The sequence below is a fragment of the Chelonoidis abingdonii genome, chromosome 2 (genome assembly GCF_003597395.2).
Source record: "Chelonoidis abingdonii isolate Lonesome George chromosome 2, CheloAbing_2.0, whole genome shotgun sequence".
Taxonomy (NCBI): Eukaryota; Metazoa; Chordata; order Testudines; family Testudinidae; genus Chelonoidis; species Chelonoidis abingdonii.
The window spans coordinates 162074370-162090847 of NC_133770.1; the positions used below are offsets into that span (position 1 = coordinate 162074370).

General features: G+C 42.9%; 1 protein-coding gene across 3 annotated transcripts in view; it reads right to left on the reverse strand.

Moving 5' to 3' along the window:
• Positions 1-16054, reverse strand: part of XPO7 (exportin 7) — an 83207-nt gene extending 67153 nt beyond the window's left edge. For 2 of the 3 annotated variants that reach the window (XM_075062762.1, XM_075062761.1), the window contains exon 1: positions 15861-16054. In XM_075062762.1, the coding sequence (XP_074918863.1) occupies positions 15861-15878 (18 nt within the window). In that variant the 5' untranslated portion in view covers positions 15879-16054. Of the gene's footprint in view, positions 1-14781; positions 14974-15860 lie in introns of all 3 variants that reach the window. The other variant, XM_032800899.2, reaches the window with a different exon arrangement.
• Positions 16055-16478: the final 424 nt, after the last annotated feature.

Genomic DNA, 16478 nt, shown 5'->3' on the forward strand with positions numbered 1-16478 from the left:
TATTGCCACCCTTACTTCTGCGCTACTGCCTTCAGAGCTGAGCGGCTGGAGAGTGACGGCTGTTGGTCGGGCGCCCAGCTCTGAAGACAGTGCAGATGTAAAGGTGGCAATATTGCAACCCCCCTGAAATAACCTGGTGACCCTCCCCTGCAACTCCCTTTTGGGTCAGGACCCCCAATTTGAGAAATGCTGGTCTCCCCTGTGAAATCTGTATAGTATAGGGTAAAAACACACAAAAGACCAGATTTTCGGGAAGGGGAGCTGGGGGGAAGAGCATACACCTTTCATGGTCCAGGACGTGTTTTTCATGACTGTGAATTTGGTAGGGCCCTACTCATAGACATTCCCAAGCACAGAGGCTACTTCTACAGTTACTACCAATATTTAACTACACACATTTGTAAAGTAGTCGGAAATACTTTTCAGATTTTCCTGTTACAAAGAAATCTATTCCTGAGACATCTAGCTGTTAAAAGCGTTTTAGAAAATAAGTTTGATTTTTAGAAAAATCCAAATACATATTGCTTTTTAGACATCTTGAGTGGCAGGGTTGGAAGAAGATGTGCAACCTTTGTTTTTATAACTCAAAATTGGACAAATACAGCAAACGCTCATTGTGATTCTTCACTTCTGGTGAAGAACCACAGATCCATTAACACATCAGAGGCTTGGACAGAATCATCACCATTCATTTGCAAGCACAAGGAGCAGCTGTGAAACAATGGGTTATCTTGGTTGACATGGATTGAAACCACACACAGTGCCCTAAACCAATCAAGAGTTCGGGAAGATAATATTCTGACTGGTAAATTGGCAAAATAATCCCTGGAGTGCATCATTTGCGAATACTGCAGTTCCAAAAAACTTAGTTTTTAACTAAATAAGATTTCTTTTGCAAACCTAGCAAGAAGTCTTATAGGAGGGGGAGGGATAGCTCAGTGGTTTGAGCATTGGCCTGCTAAACCCAGGGTTGTGAGTTCAATCCTTGAGGGGGCCACTTAGGGATCTGGGGCAAAAATTGGTCCTGCTAGTGAAGGCAGGGGGCTGGACTCAATGACCTTTCAAGGTCCCTTTCAGTTCTAGGAGATTGGTACATCTCCAATTATTACCTATTACCTTACCTTAGGAGTGAACTGCTTCTGAAGTCACAGATCAATTTTCCCATACAAACTTGCATTTTGTTATAAAGAGGGGGGAAAAGGTTTTGTAAACTCTTCCACTGTGTTTGGGACACAGACAGGAATGGAAGATAAGGAATTTCATTGGGCTTTGGTATTTGCAATGGGAAAATAAGATGAATCAACTACAGTACTAGTAACGCTTGCTGCCATGAAGAAACAAGCTGGCTTCCAAATTCCTGGATCATATTTCCTCCTCAACTAACACGAGCTACAGATAACATTTGGGGCTTTAGCTGTGCAAACAAAAGCCAGCCTTCAGGTGCAACAATTAGAAGTGCAGAGTCTCCCCCTGCTATACATTTCACAGTCACACTGGTGAATGATAGTATGTTCCAGACATTCAAGATACGGCAGAAGTAATTTTTTACCTAAATAGGAACATGTTACAAAGAAGCCAACATTTAATCATGCACTCTGCATTGACAAGCCCAAGCCATGCACCATGCAGATTCCTTAGGGGTGCAGAGCTGCTCTCTCATCCAGATTTAAAAAAAACAAAAACAAAAAACAAAAAAAGCCACCCCTGAGATGTGTGCTGAGTTCCATAACCAGTGAACACCCTGGAGGTGTAAAACCTCCATGAACTGCTGTACCTCTTCATCCATAAAACTGCAGAAGCTCAGCAAAGCTTGCAAACTTATCTTTAACTTACTGATTTAACTAAAGGCACTTTAGAACATTATCCTCTACTGATATTTCTTCTTTAGCAGTGTTCTCAAGGACTATAACTCCTGTAATCACCAAGTTCACAAACACACCCAGCTAATGATACAAAAGCACAGAGCATTCAAATAGGAAGTGAAGCCAAAACACTTGGATGATGTAGAAATAACACTTCACTTCTACCTAACGTGAACACAGAAAACAATACTATTAATTCAAAGTGACAAGTTACTGGATAGACCAGTAAAGAGATATATTTGAGAACCATGCAGAAAATACCACTGCAGGAGAAAAATAAATCCTTCACAAATCTGAAAGCACAGTGTAGAAGGTATACCAATGAAGAGCTCATTTTACTGGCAACAGATGAAAAGGATGGAGGGATTAAGAGATGGCTCTGAAGTGGCAGCATTTCACTAACAGGAAAATGGTGTTTGCTGTTTTTATAGTGATCTTATTAAAAAGTGAAAGTGTGTGGTCCACTGATAACTACAATAAGTTATTAAAAGGATACATTTATCTTCTTGAATAAGATATTTTTATGAACTTATCGAATCATAGGATGGATTTGCTGGGCACTGGTGTACAGTAACTGCTCACTTAAAGTCATCCCAGTTAACGTTGTTTCGTTGCTGATCAATTAGAGAACACACTCATTTAAAGTTGTGCAATGTTCCCTTATAACATCATTTGGCAGCCACCTGCTTTGTTCACTGCTTGCAGAAAGAACAGCCTGTTGCAGCTAGCTGGTAAGGGGCTTGGAACCAGAGTGGACTGGCAACACCTGCCATCAGCTGCCTGTTCCCCTAAGTTCCCCGTGGGGCAGCTACCCAGCAGGCTATCAATTGCCATCAGTTCAGCCGTCCCTCCCCCCACGGCCATATGCTGCTCCTGCCCTCTGCCTTGGAGCTGTTCTCCACAGCCTCTTGCTTGCTGTGCAAGGGGGTGGAGGGGCTAATGTCAGGGTGACCCCTTCCCCCCTGCTCCTGCACCCCGCTTACTCCATTTCCATAGAGCAGGGGACACATACGATAGGGCTCAGGATGGAGGGAGCTTGCTGGCAGGAGCTGCTGTCTCATCTTGCTGATCTATTTAAAAAAGGCAGGGTACTTAGAGTGGGGTCAGCATACTTAAAGGGCAATGCACATCTCTCATATACATGGTGTGTCTCTCTGCCTCTGCCATGCTGTCTCCACTCCCTCCATTCCTGCTACCTTGTAGAGTGTGAGGCTACATTAACAACATGTTAATCCTTGAGGCTTCGGCAGATTGCTAGTTCCTCATTTAGCAGTAAGTCATTCCCTGGGAAATATCCCACCCTCTGACTTCACCACCTCAACCAAGCTTCACAATCATCACTGTGTACCAGTATTAAATTGTTTAAAACTTATACTGTGTGTGAGCGTGGTGGTGAAAAAAATTCCCTGGAACCTACCCTTCCCCCCACACCCATTTACATTAATCCTTATGGGGAAATTGGATTAATTTAACATCCTTTCGCTTAAAGTCGCATTTTTTCAGGAACATAACTACAACATTAAGCAAGGAGTTACTGTAGTTACGACCCCATAAATGGGTGGCTTTGGTAGGTCTGGCAATTTCCCAGGAAAAACTAGTTTAGAACAGAGCACTGGTAAATACCTGTTTTAACAGGAAAACTGGGGAAAATAATCACATCAGTGTCTAGCAAGTTCAGCAAGCATAAAATGAATCTTTCCAAACTTCAAGTACTTCCATTCAAAACTGAGGAATAGGCTTGGTCTCTCTGCTACACCAAAGTTGGTCTTCTCCTACAGAATGCTGCGTGGCCAAATGAACCTGGCCCGGAAGTCTGCAACTCTGCATGATCCTGATTGCTTAGTGCTTCAAAGCCTACAACGCCGTATTATGTTGTTTTCATATAAACAAATGTCAATTTTTTTTGGATTATATCAGAGGTTCTCAAACCGGGCGTCGGGACCCCCAGGGGGTCGTGAGGTTATTACATGGGGGGGGGGGGACGAGCTGTCAGCCTATACCCCAAACCCCACTTTACATCCAGCATTTATAATGGTGTTATAAATCAAAAAAACACTTTATATATTTGGGGTGAGGAAGAGGGTGTCACACTCAAGGCTTGCTATGTGAAAGGGTCACCAGTACAAAAGTTTGAGAACCACTGCTTTACATAATACTGAAAAATGAAATGAGACGTGACATGTATAACTTCCTTGAGAAAACAGTGAACCAAAACAGACATTCTGATGCTCAGTATTATAGTTACATATATTAGTATAACATCCACTCCAAATATACTTTTTATCTGTACATTAAATTAATCTACACATCTACAGCCTTATGTAACCACAATCTGAATACAGTAACTAAAGTTAAACGTAAAGTGGAGTGCTTTACCAAAGTTTTTAAAACATGGGACTAACTAGTTTTTCCTGGGGCAGTAAGAAAGCCCCATGATTTTACCTGGTAAAAATCACCACTGGTAAATACCATCCCATCCCTGGGCTTTGGAAAAGGGTTAAAAAAGTTATAGAAAACAATATGGGTCATTTCCAGCTTAATGAATAGAGGCTGACCTAGAGAATTCCAGCCCTCCTTTCCATTCAATGATCTACTGGATAGCAGATAAGGGGAGCATTACAATTTATGCTGAGAAGTCATTTTATAAATGGAAAATCAGAGGCAATATTGTATTTTAAAGAAATCTGAAGAATGCACTTTACCTGTTACCCAATATTTACCTCCACCTGGGGAAAATTATTTTGGTGAGACTCAAAAATATATAGGAATACAGTTTGAATATAGCAGGTTAAATTCTTTCCTCTATTAAGTGTTGAGAGTTACAAGGTCAATATACATTTTCTGGCATTTATGAATTAAAAGAGATTTCACATTAGTGAGCATCATAGAAATGATCACAAAATATTTCAAGAGCTTTACATTTTTCATCAATTTTCAAGAATTTAACATAGAATTGCACAGAAAGCTTTGGTTGCAAATGCCTTCCAGTCCAGTCACAATGGATTATTCAGATTTGATTTTTATTTTTTTAAACAAAGAGGACACCTGGCTGCGAACTGGACTTAATAGTTTCAATTTATAAGGCAACCTTGCACCTTTATAAAGCACATCACAGGCCAGCCAGTGGCTGCTTGAATTATCAGCCAATTAAACCCAAGACTGTACAAGTGATTAAAGATGTTAGTGAGTACATTCTCAACATGCATATACCTGACTTTATAAGGAGGCACAAAAGGAAATGTGGCTCAAAGGACTCAGGAGTGGGGTTGCAGCTCCTTGTTTTCACCCCAAATTTTACACTAAATCATTGCGGAGTCTTGGATTAGTGCCTTAGCCAGTCTCAGTTTTTCTCTTCTGTAAGACGGAGATTGTAACATCTCCCTCCATCTTTGTAAAGAACCTGGAATATGTACAGTACTTTGAGAGCATGAAGTATTACAAGGAGAAAAGAAAAGAGAGCAGAGGAATTCCATGATGACACAAGGTGTGATGAAGGGAGCAGGAAGATTTTTAATCTAAGAAAAGCTTTTAAAACAAAAAAGGACAACCTTGGGGAATGGGAGTGGCTATAGAAAGTCAATCGCTTACCTTGTGAAAGTGCATGACTATTCCATGTATTTAGAAAAACAAACTGATAATCAGAGATTTGTACTTGGGCAGTTGAAGCATGAAATGGAGTAGGGAATAGTGTCATTGTTACTGACCACGTTGTCATTATCTTCCTGCTTGTCTAGCTAAACACATGTACATTGTCTTATCGATGCCTCGAACTTGACAAGGTGGGATTTTCAAAGGTACCCAACTCCCATTTGAAAAGTCTCCCCTTATACAGATGTGCTACTAGCGACCGGTTCTCCATCACTAGAAATCAAATGAAGATCAACTTGCATTCAAACAACTTCAATGTACCTGATTTAGATAGCCAGCCAATTACACATTCTGCCTGTCCTGCTCTTGCATACAACTTCTTGTTTGATTTATGTCGTTCCTGGGTTTTTAATAAAATATATATTTTTAAAAAACTTTAGCAATATGGGGCAAGGAGAGAAGAAGGGCTAGATGCTAATTTTAACAGGTCTTGGTTTGGAATAACAATTAATCTTTAAATAAAAAAAAGTTAAAAGGGAGACAAGGTAAAATGCTCTACACATGAGCAGCCCAAGTCACCTTAGAAACAAGGGCATGGGAAGTGAATTCAGAGCCATACTTCTCATCCGCAGAGATTACAGTACTGAAATGCAATTTTATGGCTTTTATTACTACAAGCTGGCTGTTGGTTTAGGTGTATGCCACACACAGGGTAAGTTTTCAGTTCTCTAGAACTCTGCAGCCAGAGTATTATGCGGGCACACAATGTAACACTAATTAAAATGGCACAGTGTCAACAGAAAGCTGTGATGTAAAACAAGTGTTGCATTCTGGATACAAAAAGTGATGTAAAGCAGTGTACTTCATTCCATGCCCAGCTGTAATTAGCGAAGTTTGCAGCTGATGTGATGCAACCCAGACCAGTGAGAAGTAACAAGATACCTTGTTAGACACAGCGGGTATGCCTACACTGCAATGAAAAACCCACAGCTGGCCCAGATCAGCTGACCCAGGCTCACACGGCTTAGGTTGCATGGCATAAAACTGCAGTATAGATGCTCTGCCCCACGAGGGTTAGAGCTATAGGTCCTTCCCTCTCTGTGGATGTCTCAGCGCCTGGGCTCCAGACCGAGCATCTACTCTGCCAGTTTATAGCCCCTAGACCAAGTCAGCTGACCTGGGCCAGCCATGGGTGTTTTATTGCAGTGCAGACATACTTACCCCCAGCTTTGTCACTGACAAGTGCACTCTAAAATGCTGAAACTGTCAATTAGTTACTAAAGCATATTTTCTGTTTTGCAGTGCCTGGCTAATCAATTGGAATCTGTTAGCTCTGCTATGTGAATGACCCTCAAGCCCACTTTTTACTCTGTGACATCAACTCATTTTTCTAAAATGTAGTAACTGATTATCTTTTTTCTAAGAAACTGAGCAGGTACAATCACTATCCTCATTCTATATATACATTCACAGCACAGTGAAGGGGCTGAGTGCCTTAAAGAACAGATGCAGAACCCTTCCTTTACTTCCCAAAACGCTTTACCATGGGGAGGGGAAAAAAAAAAAAAAAAAAGGTTCTTGGGCCCAATCCTGAAAGGTACTGAATGCCTCCAGCAAGGTGCTAATGAGCTTCAGTTCCCACTGGGGACAATCAGACTTAAGGATGCCCAACTTAACCCAAAAATCAAGTCCACTGTCACTTCATGTGAAAGATTCATGTTTTGAAACAGACTATTTAAATGTGAGGCTGATGCCCTGGTTCTGATAACGAAGGGACAAACACAGCCCCCCAGTGTTTCACAAAATTATCACATTAGTTATAGGGAGCAAGGAACAGACTTCAGATATAACGTTTGCTTCCATATCAAGCTGCAGTCCTGACATTAGCAGAGATGCTTTCTAACTGGGTGGTTACTAACTACCTTTCACCAAAAGTTCTAGGGACCAGTGTGCACTTGAGGAGGAAGGGCGGGGCAGAGAAAAGCAACAACCAGAAATCTTATCTATCACCTATCTTCATGCAAATCTGAGAATCTCTCACCACATTACTCCTGGGGGAATTCTGCACCAAAAAATTAAAAATTCTGAAAAATTCTGCATATTTTGTCAAAATAAAGCAATATAATCACACTGGTTTCAATTGATTTTGGTAACATATCTGAACTACAATACAATGGATGGAGAATGGGAGTGGGGAGTATTGGAGGACCACCCTCTCATCTAATAGTAATGTAGCTAGTATTGACCCTTTACTTCTAGTTTAGTCAACAAATATATGCAGCCATATACTTCGTGTTACATCATACGCAACTGAAGAGCAAACGAGGGCTGGAGACTCAAACTCACAATTCATATTGGCTACTGACCATCTCCAGAAAGGTCAGTAGCAAACAGTTCATGGAGCATATTTTGATAGGAAATTTTCTCAGTTCAAAAATGTAGACCAGTTCTAATCATTAAAGCACCATGAGCATTTATAAGGCCACACTGTCCTTTACAACTGTCCACTTGCAATGTAAAGGAGCCTTAACATTTTTACACCCGTTTTATACTCTTAGGGGGAATTCTTTAAGAACAATAGGAACAATTCACTAAGCAGGCAGAGTGCTACACACCGCTCTGCCTGAGGGGACAGAGTTTGCCCTGCGCCCTCCTCAGAAACACCCCGATGTCCTGCCCCTCCATGCCAAATGTGCTGCAATAGTGAGCAAGAGGGACAGCTTCTGTCTGTCTGTCTGTCTCTCTCTCACACACACACGACTGCCCAGCTCCCCCTCCATACCCTCTGGTGGTGATTTACGTCTCTACTGGCTGCTCTGGACATCCAAACCGACCTTCCTGCATTGCCGGGGAGGGGCACATGACCACTCGTGTGGCTTAATTTGCTTCCCCATCAGAAATCATTTTTCTGCGGGGAAGCAAAGGAATCTGCAGGGCCCATGAATTCTGCGCATGTGCAGAGATGCAGGATTCCCCCAGGAGTACCACATGCACTCAGAATAATGCAAGCCAAAAGACACAGCAGGTGGAGTTATCCTTGTACTATATTCCAACTCCCAATATCAAAATATTATGAGTAATATTTTCTTCATAACAAGCTTGCTTAAGCCCAGTAGGCAATCAAGAACATGGTGAGCATTAACAAATAAAAACGTAGCCAGCAAGCACCTGTAATTGCATACTAAATATCCATTCAACACAACCAAACCTCAGAATGTAGTAGATACTACCATACCCATTTATGTGGCACCACTATATGGGTTCACTTTGCATGTTTCAGTGAAGGCCACTACAGGGAGCACATATTTATGGTTGCACTGTACAGCCACATTTGCTGGATTAATTTAGTACTTTATACAATGGCCTTACTACACTGCAGCTCCTCTAAAGATCTTATTCAAGTCTGATTGGGGTCACAATTATGCAATTCTTCAGGAATTATTTCCCTCAAAGCACAAAACCACCATTTAATTTAGACAAAAAAAAAAAAATCTAAGTGCCACAGTTAGCTGGCATAGGGAAACGCAGAGAGCCTGTTGGAGGTCAAGCATGAGGTACAGTGAGAACTGTATAGATCCTCCAGATCTGTACTGGCTAAGCTGTGTTTGGAGAATTGCATAGCCCCTGTCCACAGCGTACATGGCTAAATTCAAAGCTCTAAGGTTAAGTATTCCCTTCTGTTGACTTGAAAAGGAAATGCAGGCAACTAAGACACACAAACAATTTAGTCTCAAAGATCATCACGGATAATTTACAAGTGTCTTTTTGAATCACACAGCTGAATCAAAACAGCAAACAATATTTTACCTCTTAAGTCTGGACTTTTTTGTATTTTGCTATAGTTGGTCTGAGCATCAGACCAACTGCAGTTCATAGCAAGACACTGCCCAAAACCAAGAACAGGACAATATGAACAGTAAAGGAAGTGATTTGCTGTATTACAGAGGGTTCAGTGTTCTCTTAATACTGCCCTAACGGTGTTAGTGTTGGAGGGAACACAGTCTGTTAGAACAGGAGCTAGGAGTCCCAGACTCCTGAGTTCTAGGGTATGTTTATACTGCCCACATTACACCGCAGCCATGCTGTGACATGGGCAGTGTAGACACGCTTTATCGCTGGGGGAGAGCTCTCCCAGTGATTTAAAAAACCCACCCCTAATGAGCAGCGGTAGCTGTATCGCCAGGAGCCATCGTTGTCTATACTGGCGCTTTTCAGCACTAAAACTTCTGTCCCTCATGGGGGTGTTTTTCCACACCCCTGAACGACTAAAGTTTTAGCACTGAAAATGGCAGTGCAGGTGCAGGATTGGTCTTATTAGCCACCTGAGGACCCATAACTCTCATGGAAGATGAGCGTACTCGGTAACGAGTGATCGCCCATCACATCACAGACACAGCCTAGTCTCAGCTCTGACACTCACTCATTGTATGACCTTGTCATTTCACTACACTGTGCCTTTTTTCTCTGTAATATGGGCCTCAATGTCATGGGGTGGGGGGGGAGGGAGGCAAGACTTAATTTTGTAAAGTGCTTTGAAATCTTTAGACGAATTATAGAAGATATTCCTACCTAGAAACTGAAGGCAAGATTCTGAACCCATTGAAATCAGTGGTAAAACCTCCCACTGATTTTGATGGAGGATAGGATTTCACTGAAATCCTTCTTGTCTCAATGAGTTACTAACGAGTGTGAAAAACTTTGAAGAAGCCAACACATTTTCCTCCACTCTCCTCTCAGACATAACTGTTTCATGACACGATCATCTGAACAGAGGATAGAGGGAGTACATGCCTTTATATGTGGTGCCTCTGAGATCAGCAGTCTCTTACAAAACATGTTTTACCTGCTTCCTAGGAGAGTAGCATATTCTATAAGACAAGCCTCCCGGCAGGCTAACCAAATTATGCAGTGATCTCGTCCCCCAAGCTGAAAAGGAGCTGGAGCTTGAGCTTCCCCTTGTTTTACTTTCAGACTTTTGACATTGAAATGATGATAATCACAGTATCAAAAATTTATGTATCTAAATCCATGAATTCCTGGGTTCCGTTTAAAACACCATTCTGATCCACTTGCCACAAGTTATTCAGCAATTCTGTTGCTCAGTGGCTGGACAGTAAAATAAAAATCTAGTTTGTGAAAGAAAAGCTCCTAACACTATTTTAAGTTGCACTGTGTATTCTTCCCCTGGTTCTTGAGCAGATCTCAGACTATTCTGAGAAAAGTCCTTCACAAGAGCTGTCAGACAGCCCAAAGACACGCCGAAGGTAAAAGCATGGACTAAAAACAACAACAAACAAACAATGCAGTATTCTACGCAAAATTATAGTTGGGTAGTGATTCTTGGGTTGTGATTCTTTTACCAAGCAAACATGAGGTTACAGAGATAGCAAATAGGAAATACACATCTAGTCTCCAGGGTTTCCCTTGGGGCAAAATGTGTTACTTGTTCCCAGAGCCAAATGATTTTGTGTTTGATCCAAGACAATGCCCTTTTGGAATACAGAAATAGCTCCTGAATTTTGTTGATGTATTAGGGTTTGGGAGTGGCAGGGGATTGGCCCTGCAAGACATTCATTAAAAAAACCCCAAACAAACAGTACCCTAACAATCACACATAAGAGGCTATTAGCATGCATGCACACAGGTATTTTTTGTTTTTTTTAACACTTACTTCAATTTCATGCCTCAGTTTATATGCACTACATGCCAATATATTTATGGGAAAAACTGTCATTTTTCTTGATTTCAGTCTCAAGTTTTCCATTCTTAACTCTGCTCCTCCTTTCATCCAAGGACAGATGTTATTAGAGTGTCTCCAACCACATTTTTCCACTGTTTCCAATACAATAGCTCTGAGGTGAGAGGGCTTTAATTTACAGTGAAAGAAAGTATTTCATCCTGCCTCTTCATTTGCTTCCCACCAAAGAACTTCAAGGACCTGGCTCTACATCTGAATCGATCTTATGGCACAAATATAGGCTTCTTCTGAGTTGGAAGTTTGCTGATTTGAATTAACTGCTGCCAGTTTAATTAGAAGTTACAATCAGATGGCTAACATCCCTTTACTTCTGCTATATCACTTGACCCTAGGTTTTTCATATGCAAGCAGTCACTTAAGTTCTCTCAGACCACCTACTGTACCTATGAAGGTACCCCTACAGTACCTGATCTGTTACATTTCAAAAGATCTTGCACGATAAACCTACAAGTCAGGTTACTCAGAGCAGGTAAAAATAACATGATCACCAATAAAAGTGAGGCAACAATTTTTAATTGATGTAATTAGGTCTTATATTCAGGTCCAAGGGAACCTTCAGGTACAACTCAGTACACAAAGCCACAGAAGCACGTTGTTACCCTTGCCCTACATCAACAGTTTCCCTAAAAGCATATTCTAACTCATCAGGTATCTCCCAATAAGTTTACCCATTTTAGGTTACAGTATGACATCAAATCCTAGATCTAAGCAAGAGAAATACTGTATAGCAAATCTGTTTCCAAGGAGAAGAAAAAACTTATCACCACTTTCCCCACAAAGTTTTTTCTAATGATATCTCTTCATCTCCTGTTTCCATCGCATATATTGAAGTTAGAAGGACATTCACAGACTGAAAAAAGCAAGTAGAAACATTAACTTAATCAAAGGCAGGAAGGGAAGAACATCTATACCAGTCGTCTAAGATCGCATAGCTTTCCAGAGCCACACACAATGACACAGAATTCTCTGTTACAGTCCTTTTCATTTCTAGACCCTGCACAGTAATTCTGAAGAGCTGTCCAGCAGAAAACTATCCCAACTGGCTTTGACTACGTGGATTGCACTCAGAAAAGAAGCGGGATTTTCTATATTCACAGAGTTCCATTTTTTAAAAAGCTACATAACATGATGCTATAGTCCTTCAGCTGTGGTCTCGAAGAACACAACTCTGCTTCCACTTTCATCAACTTGCATCATATTGTAAACTCCATAACTCATAATTATACATGAATCTAAACTTTTGCACTTTGTAAAGTATAACATGCAAGTTCTAATGACAGTAACTCTGTGGAGTCAATATTTAATAACTGGACTGGAAGTTTGACAAAATATGGCCATTCTGCTGCTAGTCTTATATACTATATCATCCAGATATCAGTTATCTGAAACACTATCATCCAAAACAGAATCAAGTCTCAGGTTATATGCTCTCACTCATCCAAACTTATATTCAATGTCTCCCTGTATCAAGGGTGTTCCAGTTTTTTTTAAACAAGAATAGTTTATAACAAAGCCCCAGACAGCCTACTCACAAAATATCCAAACAACTGGATCAGCATTAGAAATAGTGTGTTGGTTTGTTTTGTTTAAAAAACACCCCCGCCAAAAAACCCCACTATAACAAACAGGAATTGAATCCACTTACCTAATCAGTGATTTTCCCCTAGCCATAAAAATCCAGAAATCCTGAGGCAGCTTTGAAGGAAGCTAGAAGTGCCTCCTCAGAGGTAGTGCTATACTTTTTTGCCTCAAAGCAAAATAAAAAGACAAAAATAAAATAAACTCCATTACAGATATGCAACTTGTTCATTAGCACTAGTTGTAAAGATTGCACTGATGCCTTCTGATAAGTCTCCTGTAGCTTAGTAACAAGTTAACAGTACTTGCAATAAATCTCCATTGGAGTGGAACATCTTCAAGCTTCTTATGTTAAAGTTTAACTAGTGCACTCGAAGCTAGCAATATGAATTCTGTTCTTGTGGCCCCAAATTCCATTTGCTTGACCCAATATTTAAAAGAGAAAAAGCCTGTTTTAAAACGACAAGGACAGCAAGAGACACTGTGTCACCGGATTCTGTGGGTCTATCCGTAAAGTCACATGTTAAGTTGTGAAGCTGATGTGTCACTAATGACAAACGAAAGAATACAGCTGTTCTCCAGTGTCTTTATGGCACGTAAATTGTTTAGTAACACAGCAATCCCCAACAGATTATCTAGGCTGCATTTGATAAGATTATTTCAACCCCACAAGATTATATTCAACCTGAGAATTACACAGGCTATATTCTGAGTTAATAAACTACTCACCCTTGTGGTTCACAGAGGTACCAGATGCAGAATATATTTAACAGCTACCTGAATAATAAGTAACTATAAAAACTTTTTTTTTGTATTCTGATACAATGCATATAATCACAAATTAAATCATCACTATATTGGGAAAACATTATTTCCTCTATACTATCATTCTGCTGCAATATTTCTAATTCCAGGATGAGTCTTTTACAATGTTCTTCATGAAAGTGTGGCTGTGTAAATTGTTAACAGGGACACTATCAGCTTAGATTTGGCTCAAAGTTTACATTTAGAGATCTTACAAAATTTATCTCCACAAGCTGTTATTTTGAATCCAACTGAAACAGTTGTTTTTAAATAAATAGTTCTCACCAACACTGCAAAAGTAAGACCCTGAAAGAGAAACTGACTCTTACGTAAAAGTGAAACTGACTACACTGATTTTAGATATCCAAGCAAAGAGAAATAAAAAAACTGAAGGACACACATATCATGTGAAATGGAATTTTGAAGCTTTCATTTTTAATACTTTATGATGTTATTAGTGATTGATGATAGCTTGTTTACGTATGATTTTTAATTTGTCAATGTCTTGTAATAAAATGTTTAACAATAGCCACTTTAAAGCTGCTTTGAAAGCCTTCAGAAAAAGATCACCAATACCATCTAGTTCAGTGGTCCCCAATGCGGTGTGCCTGCGTCCTGGCCGGCGGTCGAGCATCTGCCAAAATTTAGTGGCATTGCCTCTGGATGATGTCGCTTGCCACTGACAAGCGGCATCATCAGGAGGTGTCGCCGCCAAAATGCCACCAAATTTCAGCAGCATTTTAGCAGATGCTAGACCTCCGCCATGGTCCTTCGTCTGGTGCCTGTCAGCTGAAAAAGGTTGGGGACCACTGATCCAGTTAAAAAAAACCTTGATGTTAGTTAACACTACCACTACCAACCACTGCTATGTTCTTCAATAAAGTATCACTGAAGTTCAAGATGGAAAGTTAACTATCAGGTCAGCTCCTCCAATCCTTGGCCATTGTTCTCCACTGCTGATACACCTCAGAGACTCGTCCAATCCGTACAACATACAAATAAAGGTATTTCCACTGCTTCCCTTGCGAGACCATACCACCATATGGCATATATCAAAGGCAGAAAGTTTCTTTCTGATATTCTAGCTACATTTTCCCTTTTTTAATTTCACCCCACGGATCCTGGCAATAGGGCCCAGAATCCGACTGTCTCAAACCATATGAACTTCACATCAGCAGACATTTTATTTACCTGGTTATGGGAGACAAATAATCCAGGCCATGGTGTCAGACCCAAAGCCAAGACTTCTGCCATGTCAATTTTGAAGCTCCCTCAATTCTTCTCACTTTGGAGTTGGCAGCCCCTTATTACGCTTAACGCGAAAGGGGGTGAACACCAGAAGGGCTTAGCAAAGTACAGGCAAAAGTTTCCAGTCGTCTCTGCCTATAAAATAACCCAGGAAGACCTTCAAAGTCCTCTGACACTAAGAGTGACCAGGTACTCTAGGTAACGCTGACTTTACAGTGCTTTCAGGCATTAGTGCCCAGCTGTGGTAGCTGATGGCAGATTGAGGGTTCCAATCCTGGGCAACTGTGCCCCAAATTCCCCTTCTCGCCACCAGCTTTGCAGGATAGGCTCCCTCCGATGCTGCTGCCCACCCTAGCCTGTTTCCCACCACTCTTGAGCTGCTGCTAATTGCTGGCACCTGGGAAACTAAAGTGAGCAAAAGCTACATGTAGGTAACATAATGCAGCCCATGCTCTCCCCGCCAGCTGCCACCTTGGGTGCAGTCTGTGCTCAGGCACCCCTTGCTCCTGGAGGGCCCAGCACCCAGCTGCCCCTTGGTCTGCAAGGCCTCTCCCCTGGCTCCCACCAGTCTGCACAGAGCACGTGTGTGAGTGTGTCGTGGGTATCAATGCACAAGCACCACTCAGTCGGGGGGGGTCTATACCCCCCTTTACTTCCAGGTGCCCCAGAATGGGGGGGAAGCCCCCCCTTTATCAGAGGAGAGCTGCCCTAGCAGGAGGCGGCCCGGGCCTAGGGGGAGGTGCTCAGTCTCCTGGGCTGCCCGTAACCCGCCCCACACAGAATGCTGGCACCGCCGCCCCATGCTGGGGGCGCCACGCCTGACGGGGGGCGGAGGGGCTCCGCTTGCAGCGGGGCCCCCAAACCCCAGATCCGAGCCACACCCCCGCAGGTGCCCGCTGCCCCGCAGCCCCCCGGGGGGAGCCGGGCCCCGCAGCCCCAGCAGCTCCCGCGGGCCGGTCTCCCGCGTCCGCGCCGGAGCCGCGCGGCCCGGCTGTCCCCTCCCCCGCGCGCTCCCTCCTCACCTGCACATGATCCGCCATTTTGCTCCATTCATGCTCCTCTCTCCTCCCCCCGGCCGGGCCGCCGCGCCTGCGCGCTGCACCTTCCAGCTCCCGCACTTTACGTAAAGGACCCCGCCGCCAGCCCTGGGGCGGCGGGGTTTAGAGAATGGCGCAGTCCGCTGCGGCGGCGTAAGCGACGCAGTAACGTCGGCGGCTAAGAGAGGAGCCGGGGGAGGGACGGGGACTAGGCTTTGTTTACATGGCTCTTAAAGGGGCCACGCACTGGAAAGGCAGCGCCGGAGCAACAGGCCGGGAGTCGACTGTGAGCCAAAGGGGCAGCCTGCCCTGCACCCTCCGCTTGCCCCGTGCCGAGAGCACTGTCCTGTCACTGCATCTGACCGGCCATTGCACCCCAACTAGCCCTGAGCTGGGGGCAATGCCCTGCCAGTGCATCTGGCCTTGTCCACCACCACTCCAGCCGTGTGCCAGAGTCACTGCTCTTCCACTGCATCTGGACCTGCCCTGCACCCTCCCCCTGCCCCATGCCAGGGGCACTGCTCTGCTACTTCATCTGGTCCTGCACTGTACTGCCCACCTGCCTTGTGCCAGGAGCACTGCCCTCCCACTGCATCTGGCCTT